Genomic DNA, 19,244 nt, shown 5'->3' on the forward strand with positions numbered 1-19,244 from the left:
GGCACATTCTCTCTCAGTAACTGCCCTTCTTGCTTTCAAACACTCCATCCAAAACTTACCAGTGCAGGGAGCATCAGAATTGTCCGAAGCAGATCGATAGTAGTGGTTCTGACACACACATTCACTGGAACCTGGCAGTGGAGCATGGCTGTGGGCAGGGCATAGATGGCAGGGGTCATCTCCCACAGATACTTTAAAGAAACCAAGGGGACAGGCTAAGAAGAGGAAAATGAGAGAGGCAAAAGCAGGAAACTCATTAATTCAGATTCCAGAAACAATGCAATCTTATTTATATTTAACTCATGCTGCTGCTGTTGGGAAAAGTTATTACAAAGAGTAGCTACTACTGGTTTTGTTGATTTATGGAGCATGTATTGTTGAAGTTGCAATTTCAAATCAGTTTATTTTATTCTATACATAGGTGCTTAAATTGATTCACTGAGAGATGAAAGAGAACCAGTCCAGAGACAGCTTTGGCCACCTGAAATAACTGTCTTCAGAGCATAGTCATGTGATCTGTCTGGAAACAGCCATAACAATTACAGGTATTATCCACACCTCTTTCTCTCCACCCAACACAGCCATAAAAATGGATTTTTTTTATGCTGCCTTCAACAGCTTCATTGCTTAAAGTAATACAAGCTACAATGGCTGATTTTGCATCAAAGTTAGGAGCAAGCACTCACATTGGCAGTCCTATTGTTTTCCTGTAGGTCCGGAAACTTCCCAATAATGGACAAAAGCCTCTTAATTTAGTAAAATTTAATCTGCAAATGTATAGGAACATGCCTATGCAAAAAGCTGAAACAAGGATGGAAATCCATCCTACAGGGAAAGAAAATGAAAAAATAATAACTTATTAACAATATAGGAGTATAGCACATTCTAAGTTTGGCAAAGATGCTATGCTGAATCACCTAACAGAAGGTGCTTGGATCTTACATTGAAGTGCGAGGATAAAGATTTTACAATTTTTATGTAAGTTTTATGTAAGTTTTCTAAAGCTGTTTTTCTATATAAATAGGTACAGCTCTTTTAGATTTAATGGACTAACAAGCTCAGGTGAAAGTTCATTTGCAGACTGACATTTGGTTAGTTAACTTCACAATAAAGAGCATTTACAGGGAATGCAAAACTTTCAGATAGACCCCAGATGAGTGTTTGATGTCAAAAGACACAAGGGACACACTCAAGAGAAGAACTGTCCTACTGGTTACCATAAGCAGAGTGATCCAAAGGATTGTGAATAGCAAAAAGTTGTATAAAAAAAAGAAAAATGTGTAAGAGAAGACTATTGTATGCAGGTGTTAATGCGAAATTAGGGTATATAATGAATGTTCCTAAATGGAGCACCACACCAGAAGCTGCAGAACTAGCCCATCTGGTTATTACTGTACTTAAAGGCTTTCACCTCCAATAACAATTATTTGGAAATGTTTCTAACTCACATAGGTGCTGAGTGGCCATTGATGCAACTTTCTTAACAAATAAACAACTTCAGAAAAATAGAGTAACTTGCTTATCTAACCTTCTTCTCATATGTGTTCAATTCCCTTTGTTTTGGGTTTTCAAAGCCCATTGTAGAATTTTTGATATATACTGTGGGACTGCAGGTATGCAAACCTTAACAAAGCTGAAAAGGTTATAGCTGCAGCCCAAACATAACAGCCAATAACATCTGTGGAGTCCCATCAGCTTTACGCCTGTTATACTACTTCATCTTTTCTGTCAGAAGTCTTCTTGGCTGCGAAGTAACCTCCACATGTACTGTGATAAGAGTGGTAAGTCCTGGAACAGGTCAGACCATAAAAGGGACTTCAGTAACTCTGAATGATAGCTATTAGATAGGAGAACACTGATTCTTCCCAGCACTCAGAAAATTACAACATTCAGTGTGTGATACATTGCCACATGGAAAGGAAGGGGGAAGAAGAGATTGTAATTTTGCATGTGATAGATGATGGTAAGAAAAGAGTAACTGCCCTTGCCTTCAGGCCTTTATCCAGCAGAAGGTCAAATTATTTGCATATGGAAAGATCTGTCCCTATGTTCCTATGGACCAAAAAGTAAGTACGATTTTGTCTACTTTATGAATTATATCTCTCTCATTCAGTTGAAGGCTCTGAATGCAGAGCCACAGACGCAGAATATAGTTTTCACATTTCTTGGCAAACGCAGCTGTACTGAAACTATGAGTATTATGAATGGGATGTTGTCATCCAACTTACTGCATAGTCATTCAACCAAAATTTACCACTTTCAGGGATCTTCCTTTATTTATTTGAAATTTGAGAATGCTGAACTGAATGTGAACATCTTTATTTTCTTACAAGTCATTTTATCTCATCCATTTTTTTCTTGCATCAAACCCCTTCTCAAGCCTTTGTCAAGGCTTAGAACTAATGGCACATTCATTCCACTTGTCAAGGTAAACCCTGGAGAATGGTTCCTTTTCTTCATTCAGTACTAGAGACTGGCATCAAGTGGGACAATGACCTTGCTGCTAGTCACAATAGTGAAAATGAACAAATAATGATAATGCCTGCAGTCTATGTGATGCCAAAAGGAAATCTGTAGCGGATACAGACTTTACCCCTGAAGTGCAAAAACATACTTACCCTGCAAAGGTAGTGCTAAGAGAATTCAGGTAGATTAATCTCTAGCCCAATTGCAAATCATATGGAAAGCTAGACAAAGCTGTGAATGAAGAAGAATTTGTCTGGTATTTAGTAAATATAGTTTATTTTAAAATAAACATGGTTGTGTTAAGAATAAACAAACATTTATTTTTACATGGCGCTTTGAAGACTACCAGCATCTTGCTGTTGAGCCTGGGGATGCAGCGATGAGGTCTGTAGGGATGGCACACTGTTGATGAGTTAGACAAAGGTATTAAGCAGAAATGCAATGTTGTAGGTTTTACACAATGGAATGAACATGCCAGTAGCACTACCACCTCAGTAAAGGAAGCCAGTTTATATAAGGCAGAGCAAGTCTCCTGCTTAAAAGGCCATGCAAGATTCAATTAATGCTGTGGACCAAGTGCCCAGAAGCATTCAATAGCTGCTTATAAAAAAACAAACAACCAATGCAGCAAGTATACAATTCTTTGTATAGGAACACGGTGTCTGCTAATGGATAACAATGTTATCCACTCGTAGCACAGATATAGTACAATACTACAGAGACAACACTTTGGAAAAGGTACTTGTAACAAATACTACAGATCAAATACTTCAGCTGTTCTTTTGTATTTGCCTCACAAAATCTGATTTCTTCAGCCATGCACCATGCCTGCCATTATATGCCTGCACCATATGCAAAGGCAGGTTATTGCTGTCTCCCTTTGCACTGCGCAGTGTGCTGCGCTTTTCGTGCTGTCACACTTACGTGGTTTCTTGCTATCTATTCTCATTCTTACTCATTGAGGTAGCATCTGTTCCTGAATGTAATCCCAGAACTGTAAAAGTCAGTGAATGAAGAATTGTTTATTTATGCTGAAGAACAATGTCAGCATGAAAACAGGTGACTTTACAGTAAATTGTAGGTTTAAATAAGAAGAATGCTTCCACCAACTAAAGCAGCAGGCTTCTGAGAAAAGCTTCCAATACAAGCAGCAGACAAAAAAAAAAAAAAGCCTAATCACTTTTAAGAAGGAACCTGGCCTGTTTCTGGAGTAATTTTGTCATACAGTTGCAATTGAAAGCAAAGTAGCAGACTTAACGCAAACATATCTCCCCTCCCAATGTCTCCAGGTCCAATACTCCCTTGTCCTGTATTTAACTTAAGCAGACTGTGAAGCAGCCACATAGGCTCAGTTATAAGCACTCCACTACAGCTGAGTAAACTGGAAAAGTAAAATTCCACTGCAGCTGTTTCACCAACAAAACAAATTTCAGTAATATTCCTCTGTCCTCACATGCTCCCTCTCTTCTGGGATAAGATGTGGAATTTCTGCCATTTTGGCTATCAGGTTCCTACTCAGTGACCCAAAGAAACTGATGAAAGAGGGGTACAAACAGTGAGTTAAAATCTCCGTTAAGGTGTATCATTTTTACAAGATGACTCAAGTCCATCCTCCTCCAGGTGCAAAAGCGGTCCATACCAACAAGCAGGAATTCAGGCAAAAATGCCAGGAGGCCTGCATGTTTGAACAAGGGGCTCCTAGCTAAACTCAAACACACAAAGGAAGTATACAGAAGGTGGAAGCAGGGAAAGGTAATCTGGGCGGAACATAGAGGCACTGCCAAGCATGCAGAGACATGGTCAGGAAAGCCAGCGCCTACCTGGAGTCACATCTAGCAAGGGATGTCAAAAGCAAGGGTGGCTTCTCTAAGTATATAAGCAGCTAAAGGAAGACTAGAGAAAATGTGGGCCCACTGCTGGGTGGTGCAGGGGACCTGGTGACACAGGACATGGAAAAGGCTAAGGTACCGAATGTCTTCTTCACATCAGTCTTTACTAGCAAGACTGGCCTCTAGGAACTCCATGTCCCAGAGACTGAGAGAAAGGCTGGAGCAAGGACGATCTTCTTCCTGGTAGAAGATCAGGTGAGAGAATATTCAGGCAAACTGGACCTACATAATTCCATGGGTCCTGATGGGATGCACCCATGAAGGAGCTGGCTGATGTCATTTTGAGGCTGCTCTTGATAATCTTTGAATGATCATGGTGACCGTGACAGGTGCTCGAGGACTAGAGGAAAGCAAATGTCACTCCTATCTTCAAGAAGGGCAAGAAGGAGGACCCAGGGAAATGCAGGCAGCTCAGCCTCACCTTGATCCCTGGGAAGATGATGGAACAACTAATCCTGGAAACCTTTTCCAGGCACATGAAGGACAAGAAGGTAATTGTGAGTAGCCAGCATGGATTCTCAAAGGGGAACTCAGGCTTGACCAACCTTCTGTGATGAAATTATTGGTTTGATAGATGAGGGGAGAGCAGTAGATATTGACTATCTTGCCTGAGCAGGGGGGGGTTGAGAAGATGTCCTCCAGAGACTTCGTCCAAGTTCAGCCAATCTGTGACTTCCCTTAAACATATGCAAATTAAAATGTCTGGATAGATCCCTGTGGTCTTGGCTGCCCCACTGCCAGATCTTTCACCACATACAGGAAACAATGAATGGAAAGTTCTTGACACTAGGCTACATCTAATTTCAGATGTTGAGAAGTGAAAGGAGAATAGGATTGGCAGGTTCCCTCTGAGGGAGGAACCTGAGAAAAGAGTTTAAAGGAGACAGAAAAGTGTAAAGAAAAGCAATAAGGAAGAGACTCACCTGCCCAGTTCAACTCACATGACAGAAATGGCAGCTGAACAACTAAGTGGAATCCACAGCAACTTAGGAGGAAAGATCTCTCTGCAATGACTATTTTTGTATTGTCTAGTGAAAAAAATTAATGACTACATAAATCTATATTCTCATGCTGGTATTTCCAGGAGGGATGGCAGATACAGAGAAAGGATCATGCTTTGAAACTCTTATTCTGCCCCTGGATATTTCTACTTCCAGCAAGCAAAGCTGATTTGCAGCGATTAAACATGATTCACATCTCTTCCACCTTCCTAATGAAAAGATAGTTGCAAAAAAAAAAAAAACCAAAAAGAAAAAGACTATGACCTAAAATTCATAGTTACTTATATTTTACACTTGCAAATTTGGCCAGTATGGCTGGACTGACTACAGTAGACATTTACTGGCCTCCACGTAGCTAAAGAATGGCCTCCATGGGCAGGGCCTGCACCTATCACACACCTTCTGCTTCCACCTAAACCCTGACCTCTGCCTCTGCATCCAGTCAGGGAGTTGCTTACATTCATAAGCACCTTTATCCCTTTACAAAATTGCCTAAGATATGCTAGCTCACTGCACTCAGGACTTTAGCCCACAGATGGCAACAATCATTGTTCCCATGACATGGAGCTTTTCCTGTCATTGCCTCAGTCCAGTCACTCTATAAACAGTATATCAAAAGTCAAGTTGGGAGGAAAGAGAAAAAAATCCCCTGGCAATCTAAATAGGCAAAAGCCACCTCCTTTTATTCCAGCAGTTACAGTGAGCCTAGGGCTGTCTTTTAACACACAGACAGAATCCATCTCTCATCTGTTTCTGAAGGATTCCTTTTTTCAGACCATGAGATTTTTCAGTTTTTGTGTACCTTACATTCCCTTCTTAATGTAGAACATGGTATCATGTACACTTGTTGTGGTCCTACAATCTCTGCAGATGTCTGCTCACTGGAGACAGTCATAACAAATACCAAGCTGAAGCAAGCCCACCATCACTAGGACTAGCATGTTTTGCTTTAGTGAACATTAACATCCTAGAGAAAGCCTGAACAAGAGCAGCTTCTCCTGAAACACCTCCGCTGTGTGCATGCAGAACACCTTCACACAAAACACCAACATCAGTTAAGCCACAGGCCTTGTCACTGGGGATAGTACGACTTGATCATCCCCCATGCACCAGTACTTTCCAAGAAAACACTGGTTTAGCTCTCATTGATTCACAATATCCAATGAAAGGACGGAGGGTTGCAGAGCTAGCACCTCAGGGGGCAGAGCAAGCTGCCACCTCCCATCAAGTTAAGGTTACTGTGAAAGGAGAAGGCAGAGGTAGGAGTGTGCAAGCGCTTTTCTCTCAGCTTGTCTCAGTCATTTTTCATATCTTGACACAGTGTCAGAATGCCACAACGGTTCAGCTGGGCACAGCTCATCTCAGAGACATTGACCCAATTTTCCTCAGCTGCCCCCTACAACACTCGCCCCTGTGTTGCCTGTATTTGCCTGACTGCTCACTGGAGACAAGTGCCACCCAGAAGGCCAGAGGAGCAGTTTCTGACAGACTTCTAACAATAACAAATATCAAAACCAGCAGAGAAAAGTGCTGGAATCATGGGGGGGGGAGGGGCATGAAGAAAATTAAAATGGGGAAGGGATAGACCAAGAACCAAAGAAGTTAAGAGAGAGAAAGAGGCATTCAAAAGCTCACTTGGACAATAAGGGCAGACAGGAAATATTCTGAGAGCAAAACAAAATACAGCAAGGGGAGAGGGATCAAGAAGGGCAGTTGGAAACTTAAACAGAGGTTTCTGTACCCCAAACAGTGTTTTTAGGGAATGTGATACAGGTGACGCTCTGACTTTTTGTACCCAGATACGATTTGGAACTGAGCTGCAACATAGGAAGACTTTTAGAAGAGCGTAAAATTGCTCTCTTCTTGACCGAGACAAGTGATCTGTTTCTTACATGGGAGTTCTGTTCCCAGGTGTACTGTGGGGCAGCAAGAATGAATACTAGATGTGAGAGTACTGAAAATGAACAGAATGTCAAAGCTGGCATTGGAGTCAAACCGGGAGGGAAGAATAGACATAGCTGAATTCGAGGCCTAGGGAAAACTGGATGTGCAGAACTACAGAGAATGACTCTAGGCAAAGAAGAATCAGCACGGAGTTTAAAGGAGAAGACAACTGGAACAGGCCATGGTACTTGCTTTAACTAGATAATGGGAGGCACTGCTAGAACAAGCCCTGAACTGAATCAAGGAAAGAACGATGGAGTTTGGCAGTTACAGAATGCAAGACGATGGAAAGGATTTAATAATTGATAATATCATAGAAATGCGATTTAGACATTATTCTCTTATAATGCAAGAAAGATGGCATAATTAGCATGCAGAAGACACACTAGAAAAGAAAAATCTAAGTAACTTCTAGATAAAACACTCCCTTTTTCTTTCCCCCAGAAATAAGCCTATGACAGGCTTATGGTGATCGGGAGTAATTTCCCACTGGGGCAGGCTATTCCATAGTGACTGCTACTGTGTGTCTTGCATCTTGTTCTGAATAAGATGGGATCAGCCAGAGTTAGAAGCAAGGCATGGTGAAGCAATAGGGCCCAACGCTGATCTAGAGTTTCACAGTTTCTACAACCGTTTAGGTGGGGAAAAGATAGAGGAAAATGAAAGAAACACAAGCAGAGAAGAGTGTGGCTTTCGATTTTTTTTAAATGGAAAAGGAGAGCAACAAATCAACTGAGATAAAATAAATGAAGTGACTATGAACTGTTTCCTGCTGAACTGTTGATAGAAGATCAGTTGAGTAACGGATTTTTAGGCAAAAGAGGTGTATCTGAAGCAATTACTAGCTACTTATATATTGGGAGGACTGCCAGGGAATGGGTTGTGTGAAGACAAAAAGGCAAAACAAGAGAAGAAAGATTTGTGCAGGGGAAGAATGGAATATGGGTAGAGAGCAACCACTGGATACAGAAAAAGCAGCAAACTACTTGAAAAGCAGCATAATGTATGTGCATGTAGCAGAATAAGGCTGGAGAAGCTGATGAAAGGAGCAATATGTAAGAAAAAAAAATATAAATAGTTAATCTAGCACAAGACACCAAAAATTATTATCAGCTGTGAGTTTACCTCGAAGTTAAAGCTCTTACTCAGGAGAGGCTAAGACACTGTGTGTTCGTTTTAAAGGAGGCGGAACTTAACGGCTGGTGTCAGCCACCTAATGGGAGGATATAAAGAAGGTGTAAACACAAGCTGGTAGAACATGAGGCAACAGATACAAGTTGTAATAATCTCGTTACATCTTATTACAATCTCCTTCTAGATAGCAAAAAGAAATTTCACCATAGGTGTCATCAAACATTGGAACAATTGCCCAGGGACATTGTGGAATCTTCATCTTTAGGAATAATGAAAACTAGACTAGAATAGGCCTTGAGTGACCTAACCCAATTCGGTCCTGCTTTGAGCGTGGGGTTGGAGCAGAGGACTTCCACAGGTCCCTGTAATGTAAATTATTCTATAGTTTTAAATGAAGCATCTCTTAAGTGACTAAAATTTGAGAAGAGTTTATTGTGGGGTTTTTTTTTGCTAATAGTACTTGCTTATTTTTAGCAGACTACTGAAGCTTATGCTTTAATGTAAATCTTAATATTTCCTTAGCTCACACAATGCAAAAAGTTTATCCAGGCTGATGAGGAAGGGCATCTTTTAATAACACAAAAATATTCTTCTCAAAGGAGACCTCAAACAGCTGTGTGCACAGTTACTAGCTCCTGCAGTTATCAGTAGTACAGATGTGATTCCTTTTGCAATCAGAAGGGACTACATACACTCACAGGACATGGACAATTTTATGGAATCCTCTTCTCCATCCAACTCCTTCGTACACCCTTGCATCCTACAGAAGAAGAGCCAATTACAGCTATCACAGAATACAGGCAGACCTTTTGCTTCCTCAATACTTTCAGAAACATCCATCGAAAAAAGAGAGAAGCTATGTGGTGGGTTAACCTTGGCAAACAGCCAAATGCCCACCCAGCCACTCTCTCACTCCCCCTCCTTAGCAAGACATAGGGAGAAAATAGGATGAGAAACCTCGTGAGTAGAGATAAAGACAGAGAGATTGTTTACCAATTACTATCATAGGCAAAAGAGACTTGGCTTGGGGAAAATTAATTTAATTTATTGCTGGTTAAAATAGATTTGGGTAATGAGAAAACAAAACCAAACATTAAAACAACATCTTTCATCCTCCCTCTCCCAAACTCAACTCCAAACTCTTCTACTCCACCCAAGCATCACAGGGTAGGATATGGGGTGTGCAGTTTCTCTCCGTCACTCCTTCCCTCTCACATTTTTCACCTGCCCCAGTGTGGGCTCTCCATGAGCCACAGTTCCTTCAGGAAATATCCATCTGCTCCAGCATGGGCTCTTCCACAAGCTGCCAACAATATCTGCTCCAGCGCCTGGAGTACCCCCCCTCCTCCTTGGTGTCCCCCTCTGACCTTGGTGTTCCCTCTGCTGTTTCTCAGTCTTTTTGTTCCCTCCTCCTCTCTCTGGCTGGTGTTTTCTGCCCCTTCTTAAATATGTTTGTGCAGAGGTGCCACACCCGTGGCCAATGGGCTCAGCTCTGTCCTGTGGTGGGTCCGTTGCAGAGCTGTCTGGAAAAAGCTATGTCTGGCATAGGACAGCCCCTGCCCTCTTGCCACAGAGGTCACCCCATCAGTGCCCACCACTACCAGAACCTTGCCATGTGAACCCAATACACTATGATACTCAACAAGGGGATCAGCAGTTCAACAGCATGAAGTACTGAGGCCTGAGAAATAGGCCCCGAACTAAAGTTGACCTCTAGATGAACCTCCAACCATATGTTAAATAATATTAGTATCTGATCATTAGTGAAATATGCATAATCATTAACAAAAGATGTAGCTTAAGTAAAATATAACCATCAGTGAAAATTAAAAGTCATGAGAATGTATCCATGTCATGAGAATGTATCTATCTTTCCTTATTTAGAGGCAAGTTGTCAAGGCCATGAAACCAGGTGTCCAGCCTTGACTGGGAACATGTAGTCAGAGCCAAATAGGTAATGACACTCCCTTAGTTCCTCCTTGAGCCCTGGTCAGGCTTTGGCTGGCATCTAACGGAGTGAAACAAGACTTTTCTACATTTGAAGTTATGCAACCTTGTTTATTCAATAGTATAAAATTTGGACCCTCTTACAGCGACTTTGGAGACCTCACCTACAGGGGGACACACTGCGCAGGACCTCCCAATTGCTGGGAAAGGCTCTCCAAATCCTCGCTGCAACCAGGGCTCCCCAGCTGATGTATGGATCTGGATGATGGTAAAGTATTAAGGCAATTGGTGATGAATCTTCCTTAATCACTATGCTTAATTCTATGTAGTAATGATTAGATGCATCACCTTGCTTTGCTCTGTTCTTGGTGTATTGTTTCCCTTATTATTTTATTGCTGCTTTCTTTCTTTTTTGCTGCTTTAAACTAAAGTAAAAATAAGCTTATCTTTTGAACCTGGTGTCTGTGTCCTTTGTGCTGACCCCGTCCATTGGCAAAACACAGCAGTCCAACATGGGGACTTCAATAAGGATGCAAATACCTGTCCCCAATCTCATGACTGAAATAGCTCCCTCCACTCTATCCCTTTCTAAATATGGTTCCATCTATGTTTTCTCCTATAGCCCCGTGATCTTCTCTCCCTCAGACATCAAAGCTGGATAAAGGGAGAAAAGTCAGTCCTCTGAGATACAGAAACAGCAGGTGGGGAGCTGGAGGGTAATTGCAGAGGTAGGGGTATACTGATACAGTAATGGCACATTTTCAGTGATGCGGGACAAACATCATATTGGATACTGCTATGGGACCGAGTACAAAAAGAGACATGGAACTTGATTGGCAAAACTGACTTGGAATTCATTTGTATTTGGACTTGAAAGAAAAAAAAAAGATGAATTTCATATTATTAAATTAACAGTTCTATTTCAGTGATTTTTCAAGCTAAGAGCTCACCTTACTTCTTCATTTGAAAGTCAGCTTAGCACATTTTCAAGTAGTCATTTCTCTTCTCTTTTTTCTTCACATTGCCATTTTTGAAATATTTTTTTAAATGTCTCAGTCATGAATGCTAAGTATTATTTTCAAAAGCATCTGGTAACTTAAATCCCATGTGACTTCTAGCTAAAAGGCAATGATAAGCAGTGGGCAGTGAATCCCAAGAAACACATTATACTGTAAAATGGTTTGTGGGGATGGAATCCAAGAACAACTGTTTTTAGTAATGAATCTGTCAATCTGAGAGAAGACTTGGGAGAACAGCCAATCAGTCCAGAATTTTAGAAGCCAGTAGCCTAGGATGGCTTAATCACCCAGAACTTTCCGTTTCTGGCCTTCCATGTGGAAAAACCCTCAGTGTAGCAGGAAACCTTACAAGGCAAGGCACCCTGCATGTATACATCTACAGAAAGAAAAGGTGCTAAGGTACCATCCTTTCTTTTTCCTCTGTAAATTGCCATTCTTTCTGACTGTTCAGCATGAGAAAAAGTCTACTTCGATAAAGTCAAAAGTGAATCCCACACACACCACATCCCACATCACCTAGAGGGCTTTCTAAGGGATGTTGTTTCACTCTTCTATTTAGGTGGAGAAATTGGCCATATAGTGAAAAACAGCAGGTAGTCTTATGAAACTAATGAAAGAAAGTATTTTAACTCATGGTAGGGGGCAGGAAAAAAAAGGGCTTTCTATCAATCTGCTCAGAATGTTTCTTGTCAGATCCTTTGTTCTAAATAAAGAGGTAACAGCTGGTCCAGGAAGGGCTCCACAGGCTCCATATGGTGAGGGGGAAGGCAATGCCCACACACTGTTCTACAAAGAATAAGAAGGAAACTTGCTGCTCCTTCTTATTCTTGGTTCATTCTTCAGTCTTATTAAGAAGAGCTCTCGTAGGATCATCAGTAGAAATCTGCCCTTGGGCTATTGCTTTTGTTTGGTATTTCATATAGAACACTGTAGCAACTCTGTATCGCAGTGTACTTCTGCTCTTAGGAAGCAGGGAGAACATACAGAGGAGAAGTCCTGGAAAGGACTGCATGGAAAGAAACACCAAGTAAGGGGACAAACTATGCTAGCTGAACGTGGCTCCATTCAGACAGGACAGCAACATATTGTTAGCAGGAGAAGAGATCGGGAATGGGGATCAAGCCAGAGGAGTTTATGAAAAATATGAGGGGAAAAAATACCTCCTAACATTAAGGTTCATTATTTGGCTGTCTTTGGCTGTTCTAAGCTGTTCATGGAATCTCAGGAAGTAAATAATGGGAACAGTGTTTTGTAGTTTGATAAACTGTCATTATTTCAGTTATTCCTTAAAATATTTACCATTTTCATCTATCTCCAGCTTCTGTGATAATGGGGCTGCAAGGGAGTACCAGCTTTCATTGAACACTACAAAAAAGGGAAGACAGATTTTTTAAAGATCCCTATTTTTATTTGCCAAGCCTAATTTCTGTATTTTTTGAGTGCTTAAGACTACTGTCTGATACTAAATTATTGACTGGCAGTTTACCTGGATTGTGATCTAGTCATGTTACTGATGCAGACAACAAAGCTAGTGCCATATAGAGCTGCTCTATGTCCATCTGAGCTTTCCGTCTCAGGAGCAGCACTATATGAACGTAGTTACATTTCTTTCAGGATGAGCAGGATAAAAAGGTGCGCACATTTTCATCGTTCTCAAAGCTTCAACAAATAAAAAGCACTTACCAATATTAATTGCTTTATAAGTCTCCAGAACAATGAACTGTATTTTAGTAAAGTTATTCTGCATGACCCCAATCACTTTACGAAACAGGAATTTAAGTTAACATATTGACAACCATTAACCATTGTATTTGCACTTGGTGTTAACCAGCATATTTGTACTTTCAATGTACCAGTCGAACTCTTACTTGAATCCAACTTTAAAATTGTGTCTGCAGCCAAAATTGGGTTCCAAATTACATTCAATTTTTTAGAGCACTAAGCATGGTGCAGCAACATTTTATATTGCCGAGAGATCTTGAGCAAATGAATATTAAAACCAAGGAACCACCAGAAGAACATTATACACAAAATTTCATAACCAACATAAACAGTTTTGTCTAATGGACTGTCTTAAGCTTGAGATAGGAAGACAGTCATGACATTAGACTGGGTGTTCTGGCTTGGTCAGATTTTGGCCCAATACGATTACTGGGTGACACATAATTATTCTACTTCCTCCTACAAGCATTTCACAGAAAATACCATTGGCCCCAGGGCAGACAGCACATTAGAGGTAATGGTAATATCCATTATGACTGTTTTTTCTTACCAAGCCAGGCTCATAGATCCCTGATGCATGTTCCCTGTCCCATGACCAGGCTGCTGCCATTTCCCCTTTCTTTTTATCACTAGTTCCAATAGCACTAGCAAAAGGGCCCAAACTAGTTAGAACGGTAGAGTGTATTAGCTCTGGGCTCAGCTTTGGTCCATGTGGTATCTCTCCTATAACACTGTTGCCTCTTGGTAAACAAGTGGAACTATGTGAGAGCCCGCTAGTTACAACTCCTGCTAATTCTGTGTATGTAGCCTAACAGGTTGTCTCTGGTGGCAGCTTGAACTAAGGCCTGAGTGGAGTTTCCAACCATGTTCTTAGCATCAAGAAGTGGTTGCTCCAACTCCAGTCTAAGGCACTAAAAGAGTCAGAAGAGGCTGCTAGTAAGCGTTCTCTGTGAGAAATTATTTAATTTCCTAGCTCTCTGAACGTTTGGCAAATGCCAAATGCTACTAATAGAGAGAACCAACAAAAACGTGTCTGCCTAAGGGGTGGGGAAAAAAGGTCTCTCACCTAGACAGGCTCGTTCATCATCAACAGGCTGGTAGCCAGCCTTGCAGGTGCATCGTCCAATGGCCACCATCCACTCCCCTTCTCCATTGCAGTGCAACCGAATACCTGAAGACCCAGTCATGCTTGTCTCTTCAGCATTTGGTACACACGTCCCTGGTGACTCCACCAGTGAGGTCCTCTCCCCTCCAGCAAAAGTTTCAGGGAAGGAGGCAAATCCTTTCACCACAGCTGGGCACTTGTAGAAAAAGACTTGGACTGCCACCAGGGACATGCAGGCTCCTGAGTCCTGGAAGGCCAGGTAGAAGCCATGTTTGGTGAGTGGCCCAAAGCTACGTACTTTAACATTCATCTTTACCACCTTCCCAGTGCTGTCCACCTGGGAAAAGCTTTCATCAGCTGCAATAGTATCCACTTTGGTCCAGGGGCCCTCACGCCACTCTGGCAGTTCCTGAGAGGCTATGTCAGCCTCTGACTGGTGGTAGTAGAGTGTGAAAGTCTCCTTGCAAGACGAAGCCACAGTGCGCATGCTGGCACAGTCTCTCACTGAGAAACGGAGGCGGACATGGACTCGGTGGGCTCCGCGTCGCTCTATGAAGTGAGTACGCAACCAGTTATTCTGACCTGGTTCATCCACGTTACAGACTTCAAAGGTTCGGATCGGGTGCTTCTTGTCATCCAGGACACTTACCTCATCCCACTATAATGGATATATGGGAGAGAAAAGGAAGAAGAAATAGTAAAAAAAAAATGGATTCAGTGTTCAACCGCACCAAAAATACAGGACAGGCCTCCTTCTTCCCCTCCCTTATCCTTGCCGCATCTGTGACAAGACTTGAACCTGCTGATGGCATGTGCAGCACAGCACTCTAGACAGGACAAAGTATGATCCTGTATAGAAGAGCTGTTAAAGCCTGTAAGAACTGTTGCAGCAGGAAAACATAATTCATGAGAACCTGTCATATGGCATTGAGAATCCTAAAATCAGAGAGTCACACCTTCTTCCCTCCTACTTCCCCACCTCTCATCGCCAGAGACAAGATGCACAACACAAACAAATGACACAGAAAACAAGACACTTTTCTTTGAAAAAAACATTAAAGCAGAAGTCCCTTCTACCCAACTTTATCACAGTTGGAGCTGTCCCCTGCCATCTCCAATGCACACAAGCCAACTCAGCATGGCCACTGCAAGGGCAGGTCCAGGATCTGTTTTATGCAAGAAGGAAGGCACAAGGGAGAGATGGGGAGGGGTGGAAGCAGGTTACCGCATGGAGCTGTAAGAGAAACCTGTCTGTACCCTCTCAACTAGCTTTACAGAATAGGTACGAGGCATAATGAGATAGAAGACAAAGAACCTGTGTAAGCACTCTCACCAAAGTCAGATTGACCAACTGCTCGCAATAAGACCTGCATTAAGACCAGTGCCGAGAAGAAACTATGCAAGCTATAGTCTATATATGAAGAAACTATAGAAGAAACTATGTGCAAGCTATGGTCACTCCCTCCTGTGTGAAATGGAAGAACTCATTTGCAGACCGGACCCTCTTTTCAAGGAAGTTTGCTGCCTCCTTGGGGCCCGGATTAGGGATGTCACCAGACAACGGAAGAACTTAGTAGAGCCTTCACACTATTATCCACTCCTGCAACAAAAAGTCTAAGGTCGATCAAAAGAGATTTCAGGGCTCTGGGAAGAATGCTAAAAACTTCAGAAGGGCAGGCAGTGTTTTCCTCAATCCTCCTGGTAATGGGGAGAGACTTTGGAAGAAACAGGCAATCCCATGATATCAATATCTGGCTTCAGAACTGGTGCCTCTGCCAAAACTTTTGGAACCATGGAAGAGTCTTTGAGGCACAAGGTATGCTGGGACCTAATGGGATCCACCTGACCTGACAGGGGATATGCATCTTTGCTCATAACCTGGCGGGACAGATTGAGAAGGCTTCAATCTAGAATTGATGTGGGAACGTGATACCAACAGGAGAGCTGAAGGTAAGCCAAGGGTTAACATGGCATTGCCTGAAGGTGGCAATGCTAGCAGAAACATTTATACTGCTCCTGGGAGCATGAAGGGCTCAGGAGCACATCTGAAATGCTTGTACACCAACCCAGGCAGTATGAGAAGCAAACAGGATGAACTGGAAGCATTGGTCAGTTCCCAGAGCTATGATATCATTGGTATTAGTGAAACTTGGTGGAATGAGTCCCACAGCTGGAGTGCTGGGATGGAGGGCTACCGGCTGTTCAGGAGGGCCAGGCAGAGCAGGTGATGTAGAGGAGTTTTACTGTAGGTAAGGGAGAGGTTTGACTGTACAGACCTGACAGTTAGTGATGATGTAGTTTAGAGCCTCTGGGTAAGGATCAGAGGGATGGAAAACAAAGGAGATGTAGTGAGCATCTACTACTGATCGCCCAGTCAGGATGTTAGCACTGATGAGTTATTCTGTAGGCAATTAGGAGAAATCTCTGGATCGGTAGCCCTTGTCCTTATGGGAGATTTCATCTTCCCAAACATCAACTGGGAATACCATACAGCTGTGATGAGCAAGTCTGGGAATTCCTGAAGTTTGGGGAAGAAAACTTCTTGTCACAAGTACTCAGTGAGCCAACTAGGAAAGATGCCCTCCTAGACTTGCTATTTGTAAATGAAGAAGAACTTGTGGAAAATGTGATGGTAGGTGGCTGTCTTGGCCACAGTGATCATGAAATGGTTGAGTTTAAAGTTTTCAGTGTAATGAGAAAAAAGGACAACAAAGTTTCTACCCTGGATTTCAAGGGAGCAAACTTTAAGCTATTCAAGGAGCTACTTAGCGGTGTCCCCTGGGAATCTGCTTTTGAGGGCTTAGGAGTCCATGAGCGCTGGTCAGCTTTTAAGAACCACCTTTTAGAAGCACAGGAGCAGGCAATTCCAGCATGTTGGAAGTCAACCAAGTGGGGCAGAAGACCATCTTGCCTGAACAGGGAACTCCTCATGGAGCTCAAGAGGGAAAAGAAATTGTATGATCTCTGGAAGCAAGGTCAGGCTTCGCAGGAAGATTACAGAGCTGTGGTTCATATATGCAGGGAAAAGACATGAAAGGCCAAAGCTCAGTTAGAGTTGAAACTGGCCAGTGTTGTGTCAGACAACAAGAAAAGCTTTTTTAAAATATGTTAATAGCAAGAGGTCTAAAGAAAACATTGGACAGATACTTGTTCAAGATGGTCACCTGACTAATAGGGATGAAGAAAAGCAAAGGCATTCAATCCTTTTTTTGCCTCAGTCTTTAATAATACTGATAGACCTTGGGCTGCCCAGACCCCTGAGTCAGGGGACCATGAATGCGGGAACAGTGACTTTCCATTTGTGGACACTGAAATTGTAAGGGACCAGTTGTATCAGCTGAATGTTCACAAGTCTATGGGGTCTGATGGGATTCATCTCAGAGTACTGAAGGAGCTCGCGGATGTTACAGTAGGGCCCCTCTCGGTCATCTACCAAAGGTCTTGGGAGTCTGGGGAGGTCCCTACTCACTGGAAGCTATCCAGCGTTATTCTAATTTACAAGAAGGGTGTGAGGGAAGACCCAGGAAACTACAGTCCTGTTAGTCTAACCTCAGTACCTGGAAAAATTATGGAGAAAATAATACTGGGTACTACTGCAAGCCATCATTTGAAGACCAATGCAATCATCAGGCACAGTCAGCATGGGTTCACAAAAGGAAAGTCCTGTCTAGCTAATTTGATATCCTTCTATGATAAGGTCACCTGCACAGTAGGTGAAGGGAAGGCAGTTGATGAAGATTTTCTGGATTTTAGTAAGGCTATTGATACTGTCCCTTACAGCATCCTTCTGGACAAGTTGCCCAGCCATGGGATGAGCAGGTTCATGATGAGCTGGGTGAGGAACTGGCTGGTCCACAGGGCTCAAAGGGTTCTAGTGAATGGGGCTACATCTGGCTGGTGATTGGTCACCAGTGGTGTTCCTCAGGGCTCAATTCTAGGGCCAATTCTGTTCCATGTATTTATCAATGATCTGGATGCAGGAGTTGAATGCACCACTAGCAAGTTTTCTGATGATACCAAACTGGGAGGTGCTGTTGACTGTCTTGGGGGACAAAAGGCCTTGCAGAGGGATCTGGATAGATTGGAAGATTGGGCAATCATTAATGTTATGATATTTAACAAAAACAAATGCCAGATTCTGCACCTGGGACAGAGGAATGCCAGACACAAGTATAAACTGGGAGAATGGCTGGAGAGCAGCCCTGCAGAAAGGGACCTGAGGGTGCTGGTTGACAGCAGGCTCAATACAAGTCAGCATTGTGCCCTGACAGCCAAGAGGGCAAACCGCATCCTCGGGTGCATCAAACACAGCATAACCAGATGGTCAAAAGAGGGGATCTTCCAGTTGTATTTAGCATTGGTGCGGTCTCACCTTGAGTACTGTGCGCAGTTCTGGGCCCCACACTTTAAAAAGGTCCTTGAATGTGTCCAGAGGAGGGCAACAAAGCTGGTGAAAGGGCTGGAAGGCATGTCCTATGAGGAGCAACCAAAGACATTGGGCTTGTCTAGTTTGCAGAAAAGAAGGCTGAAGGGCAACCCTCATTGCTCTCTGCAGCTTCCTGAGGAGGGGAAGTGGAGAAGGAGAGGCTGATCTCTTCTCCCTGGTATCCAGTGATAGGATGCGTGGGAATGGTTCAAAGCTGTACAAGGGGAGGTTCAGAACTGATGTTAGGAAACATTTCTTTACTGAGAGGGTGGTCAAACTCTCGAACAGGCTTCTTAGAGGTAGTCAATGCCCCATTCCTGTCAGTGTTTAAGAGGCATTTGGACAATGCCCTTAATAACATTGTTATCAGGGCTTTATCTTTTGGTCAGACCTGAAGTGATCAGGCAGTTGGACTAAATGATTGTTGCAGGTGCTTTCCAAATGAAATATTCTATTCTGTTCTGTTCTGTTCTATTCTATTCTATTCTATTCTATTCTATTCTATTCTATTCTATTCTATTCTATTTAGTCTGTTTGGAAGGATGGCTGGAGACCTCATGAGTATTTCTGAAGGAGGGTGGAAAGAAGAGG

The 19,244-nt window shown here is 42.6% G+C and overlaps 1 protein-coding gene across 1 annotated transcript in view; it reads right to left on the minus strand.

The window, feature by feature from the left end:
• The window catches only part of LOC137664373 (ephrin type-B receptor 5), a 76,969-nt gene that overhangs the window by 27,687 nt on the left and 30,038 nt on the right, over nt 1–19,244 (minus strand). The window contains exons 4-5 of the mRNA XM_068402314.1: nt 14,189–14,885; nt 60–215 (exon numbers count right to left, since the gene is read on the minus strand). Of these exons, the coding sequence (XP_068258415.1) occupies nt 60–215; nt 14,189–14,885 (853 nt within the window). The remainder of the gene's footprint in view (nt 1–59; nt 216–14,188; nt 14,886–19,244) is intronic.

Source organism: Nyctibius grandis, chromosome 5, assembly GCF_013368605.1.
Source record: "Nyctibius grandis isolate bNycGra1 chromosome 5, bNycGra1.pri, whole genome shotgun sequence".
NCBI classification, from domain to species: domain Eukaryota; kingdom Metazoa; phylum Chordata; class Aves; order Nyctibiiformes; family Nyctibiidae; genus Nyctibius; species Nyctibius grandis.